The 6,000-nt window shown below is 41.5% G+C and overlaps 1 protein-coding gene across 23 annotated transcripts in view; it reads right to left on the bottom strand.

Moving 5' to 3' along the window:
- Positions 1–4,831: 4,831 nt before the first annotated feature.
- TRIP12 (thyroid hormone receptor interactor 12) overlaps positions 4,832–6,000 on the bottom strand; it is a 138,424-nt gene continuing 137,255 nt past the window's right edge. For all 23 annotated transcript variants that reach the window (XM_064286586.1, XM_064286587.1, XM_064286583.1 and 20 more), the window contains one exon: positions 4,832–5,369. In XM_064286586.1, coding sequence (XP_064142656.1) covers positions 5,173–5,369 — 197 coding nt within the window. In that variant the 3' untranslated portion in view covers positions 4,832–5,172. The remainder of the gene's footprint in view (positions 5,370–6,000) is intronic.

Genomic DNA, 6,000 nt, shown 5'->3' with positions numbered 1-6,000 from the left:
ATGGTGTTATATACAGTGACCTCGAGGGGGCCTGAAGGGACACTGTTTGTGTTCAATTGGAATAGTGGCTCAACAACTGCCATTAAGATTTAAAACCTCATCTGTATAACCTGTTGACGTGCCAACGTCCATTATTACCACATCAACCAAAACTGTGAAGCTTCTTGGGTCCCAAACACAGGATTGATAATACAAACTGCAACACACTGGTCATAAACTTTATGTAAATACCTGTCTTGTGGTAGACTTGTGTTTTGGGTAGCACCTTTTATCTCTCATCTAAATAATTTTGCAGACTATGAGATTCATTGAAGAAAAATATGGCTTTTTTTTTTTTTTTTACACAGGTATACCAAGACAATAAGGATAAATGGGTGTGTGTATACTGTGTGTATATATATACAAGGATATTTCATTCACTTTTCAAAATAGTGGGAAAAAAACAAAAACCCTTTCAATCATGACTTAATAAAAAAAAAACCCACCTCCTTGTCTCTCCTAAACCAATTCTACTTTTCTCTGTTTCTGTAAAATAGACTGTCCAGACACTTAGGGACGGAACAGCAAGTTAGAACAGGCAGGGAAAAAAGCCAAGATAGCGACTTCAGTGTCCCAACCAGGAAGCTACATTGTCTCTGCATATTCTCAAGTATCTTCCAATCTCAAAGGTACCGCTTTACCACCACGTAAGAGTATCTTACCTTGAAACAAGTGCTTATCTCTACCGGTGAACAAGTCACAGGACCAGCCCTCTGAATATTTGCCACCTGTAATGTTCTCTACCTCCTCCCTCCAAAAAAGGCTAAGATCACAGTTTACTTACCCAACAAAATAGGAAGCTTTCCAAAAGCCACGTGTGCGAGCACATGCCACTTCTCAGAAGAACCCTCTAGTTGTGCATAATGTAATAAAGCTCTCTGTCATGGATTGAATGTGCCCCCCGCCCCAAAACATGTCAGCTTGGTTAGGCTGATTCCCAGTATTGTGTGGTTGTCCTCCATTTTGTGATTGTCCTGTGTTATAAGTCATAATCCCTGCCTGTGGTTAAAGAGGATTAGGGTGGGGTGTAACACCCTTGGCTCAGGTCACATCCCTGATCCAATGTACAGGGAGTTTCCCTGGGGTGTGGCCTGCACCACCTTTTATCTTACAAGAGATAAAAGGAAAAGGAAGCAGAGAGTAGGGGACCTCATGCCACCAAGAAAGCAATGTCAGGAGCACAATGTCCTTTGGACCTGGGGTTCCGGCATGGAGAAGCTCCTAGTCCAGGGGAAGATTGATGACAAGGACCTTCATCCAAAGCTGAGAGAAAGCCTTCCCCTGGGGCCGACGCCCTGATTCTGGACTTCTGGCCTACCAGACTGTGAGAAAATAAATTTCTTCATTAAAGCCATCCGCTTGTGGTATTTCTGTTACAGCAGCACTAGATGACTAAGACACTGACCATGTAGGATAATGCTGTTTATTAAAAATATATTCAGGGAGACGGGAGTCAGTGCATTTATGCAATTTTACATACACATCTGTAGTTTGAGGTTCCATTATTCCAACAGTTCATATAAATCACTGTTTCAGATAAGAGAAAAAAACGCTTTACACAGGAGATCAGCAATTGGTTATAGGTTTGGTAATATGAGTAGGCTTGTTGTAAAAATAAAACCACCTCTTCCATCATTAAAGTGTCTTCTTTATGCAGAACAAGTCTTCAGAGTTAAGAACTTTTTCTTGCATAAGAATGATCAACTTGAAGTTCCTGGCAAACAGCCAATCCTGTTTCCTATAAACGCTATGTTTCGTCTGGAATTACTTTTTTGAGGTAACAAAGGAAGCGTTTTCAGTGATTTGTCACTAGGTTGTCCTTTACCATGTATGCCAACTATGGCAATGTCAGACCCGAGACTCATACAAAAGCACTTCTCAGAGAATTAGAGATACAGAGTTGGACATTTCCAAACAACGGTCTTATTACAGCAGGGAAAACAAAGTGGGTCAGAAAAACAAAGACCAAAATAAATGAGTGGAAGGCTTCATCATCTTTGCTAATGGAGAATGAACAATACATCCAGGAGCCCCCCAAAAGGATCTGGTTTTTGAATGCACTTTCTTTAAATCTTTTCCCCAGTAAGTCTCCTTTCCTAAGCATATTTTTTTCTTGGATTATCAGTGGCTTTCCCACTTCCTGAGCTCATACTCACTGACGTGGAACGGGGAGCGTAGCCTCAACACCTGGCTGACCAGAGGGAAGGTGACAAACTCACAACATGCTGGCGATACTCCTTGATGTGGTCTAGTTTCCTGCAGAAGTTGGTGCTGTCCCTCAAACATCTGGCCTTTATGCACAGGAGGGGAAGTTAACTCCAAAACAGTGGTCACCTCTCTCTTCACCTAAGTGGCCAAACGCAGGAAGGAGGGGCTTTAGGATATTACCTTTCTCACAGACTGCTACCGTGAAAGAACGTTCTCTTTAACAGGAAGAAAACCTGTATTCCTTACAACGGGGAGCTGTGTGAAAGGCTGCTGCTGGATTTGGAAAAGACACCTAGCACTTTCTCCGTGTCTGCTCCCAATTAGACTACCCAGAACTTACAATTCACTTTTCGAGGGGCTTTTCTGTTTCAATCTTGGGTTAAATGAAGACTATGGATTTAACTAGCTCTTCTCTCCTTCTGATCAAAGCAGTAACTGTCTAAACGACACCACCACAAACTCAGTGTAGCCGTGTCTATGATGCGATCTGACTCCATCTCAGCAAAAACAGAGGCCAACAAAGTCTCAGTCACTACCTAGCTGTCTAAGATTTTTAAGCACATGTAGAAATTAGTGCTTGTGGACAGGATTACTAAGCAAATAAACTTAAGGCATAACTGGAGTGAGAGCAAGTGAAGTGTATGCTTTTTTCTCTATGATGCATTAGTAAGGCCTCTGCCACGAGAGATTGCTTTAAAACAGCAAGAATGTGTGTGTCTTCCTGCCCCAAATTAAACAAAGGTCCCACTTTCTAAGGAAGGGGTAAGCCAATTACTAAAGACAAAGCTTTTAAACAGGTAACTACTGACTATGAAACACTCAAGTTGCAGAGTTTGATTCCGAACCATCCTACGTACCCGTCTGATGTTGAAACTGATGAGCCCAAACTGGCCAGGGCCACAACACAGATAAAATATCAAGTACAGATATTTTAATACGAAACCTTACTTTGTTTACAGACCTGTGAAAATTTTAAAAATAGAACCCTTTAAAAAAATAAGGAACAAAATGCTACGTTCACACAAAAATCTTTGTGCTTAAGTTTGTGAAAAGGTATCAGAACAGCCTAAAACAAATCGGTTCATGTTTTAACACTAATTTTGCTGGATTACACTGCTCAGATCCTATGCTGCCGACGTGAAAACTGCACAGATGCAACGCCCTTTTCTTCGGTTTCGGGGTAAAGCTGCGCAATGGTCAGCACCTCTCCACGGGTGAGGAGCCCACTCCTCACGCGTTGCCGTCTCCACTCCATCACACTTAGTGGGGTTGACTGCCCAAGTTAACTGTAAAGAGGGGGTGTTTCCATGTAAGGCCACTGAAGTGTAAAACAACAAAGAAAGGAAAATAAAACAAGCCACCAAGTTTCTTTTGGGTGGTGGGATAGGGAACACACGGCCTTTCACGTCAATTAAGTAAGACTCTGAACAGTCAGTAAAAAGAAAATTGATTTCTCAAAGTTCAATAAAGGAAACAATTAGCTCATCTCTGATTTTCAAAGCGATGAATTAGGGAACATTCTCTCAAATTGATGCAACTGACTTAATTTTGAACCGAAGGAAGGAAGGAAGGAAGGAATCTCCTCCCGTTCTCTCTCCACATTTCCTTTTCTTCAGGTTATTGTTACGAATTCTTGTTTGAACAGCGCAATCTGCCATGACCAGGGTCATGGAGATTCTGACCATTTCCTTGCATTGGTACAGCTACACAATTGCAAAGTATGCATACGGCAGAGAACTATCAACAAAAATGTGAAGCAAACTTTATTTATTGTCAGGTAAAAACATGAACCTGAAGGATTATTGCAGATTTGAGAAATCAGCACAGAAAATGTGTGGACAGAATGCTGCTTACAGATGCTATTACCTGTGTTGAGACAGAGGCTGAGCGGTTTGTCCCAGGCGAGCAGTGGGAGGAGGGGACAGGAGAGTAGGGTAAAGAAAGGAAACCAGGAACAGGAAACTTAACAAGAACAAAGGAGAAAAAATTTCTTTTTACTCCAACAGAGAATGAAAATGGCTAATTTTGCTTAAAACTTTACATCAATTCAAAACGCTCTGGCTGCAGAATAATAAATAGCGGCCAGTCCGAGCTGTAGATTTTTTTAACCTACACCAAAGAAACGAACTTTCCTTTCTCCCTTCCAGAGGCTGTTGCTGCCGGAATCGCGTGTAAATAGACCTAGAGGGACACCCGGTAAAAGGCCAGGGACGCCCTACAGCTACATTAAAACCAAGCTAGAAGAAAAATCTACCTAGTTACAAAGGCTGAACTATACTGACAATATATTTCAATTCCAACGGATTTTAAATTATATCTTAACTTGAAAGAGTACAGGGCAACAAAAGCCCTGGCTAGTGTAAGATGTAACAACTGGGAGTGTTGTACATAAAAAGAACCGTGTGAACAGACAATACACCCATCAGGGAGAGAATCAGAGGGACGTGAGAAGTACACAGAGCTAGTCTAGTCAACTCTACCGGTCAAATACACGGGAGCTTTAATTTCTGTCCTTATGTACAAGGGTTGTCTTTGGAGGCAACAAAACTGCGGACTTAGCTAGATGGATACACACAGCCCAGGGTTAAACTGCACAGCGACATTTATTGTTCCAGCCTGAAAAACATCCCTTTTTTAAATTTCACACAGCAAAGCAAGTTAAAAACTTCACTCATCAAATAAATGATAATTTAAACAAGAACTTGCTAAAGAAACCTCATTACAACAACTTTTTAGGGCCTGATCACTTTAAGTCCATGGGGCCATTAATGAACAGCAACCAAGTGTCTCTTTTATCATCTGCAAGCCGTTTTTTCCTACGACAAGAAGGCGTAACATGTTTCCTTGACTCAGGTGATACATTTAGAAAAGAAATCATGATTCTTTCTTTTGCTGTAACAGGCAGACACTGAGTTGGTGTTGTGATCAGGAAAGATGGAACGACTGCTGCCCTTCTCTCGCTGCTATCAACAGTTTCTCTCGCATTATCTCAATGCTTGAATAGTCCGGCAACTTAAGATAGTTCACGCAAGTCATTACAGAGGGCAGGAAGTCATCTGGGTTTTCTGTTGACTCAAATGTCTTCCGGACAATTGTCAAAGGTGGATTCAAACTCCGGAAGCCTGAGTAAGAGGGAAGGAAGAAAGACCAAGGAGCTTAGTTTACGGGACGTACGCCGGCTAGTTCATAGAAAAACGTGCCTTTTATCCATGAGAACGATCAGTCTGGCACCCCAAGTACACCCCTTATTATGTTACTACTATGGGAAAACATCAAACTGCTCTGCTGTTCACGCGCACACACAAACACACACAAACTCACACATAGTATTCCTTCTTGCGTGGCAATTAAGTCTATACATTCTATATACCTTTAGTGTACACAGCCTGGTATCTGTTTTATCACAAAAAGCCTTTGTATAACATGAAGGTAAAACGTTCTTTGTGCCTTACCAACTCAATTCACATTAGGAATCATTTCTGAAAAATCAGATGTTAGCATCCACTCTAGCTAAGGCGACTAAGAGTTTATAATGTTCCAATGCCTTAGAATTTTACAGAAAAGCAGCATTACGTGTGGACTAGTAATCGTATTTCAACGTATTTAAGACGACCCCCGTGAATTTTCCTGCCAGTGGAGTCTCTCACTATACTCTTAATACCCTACAAAACAAACTGAAAACTTAGGAGCATTATCAAACTGAAATAACTAAGAGCACTGTGAGTCAACCGCAGAGCGGAGTTTCACACACAG

The sequence above is a fragment of the Loxodonta africana genome, chromosome 6, assembly GCF_030014295.1.
Source record: "Loxodonta africana isolate mLoxAfr1 chromosome 6, mLoxAfr1.hap2, whole genome shotgun sequence".
In the NCBI taxonomy this organism is placed as follows: domain Eukaryota; kingdom Metazoa; phylum Chordata; class Mammalia; order Proboscidea; family Elephantidae; genus Loxodonta; species Loxodonta africana.
Note: the sequence above shows the minus strand (reverse complement) of the source record. Positions and strands in the feature narration are given on the sequence as shown.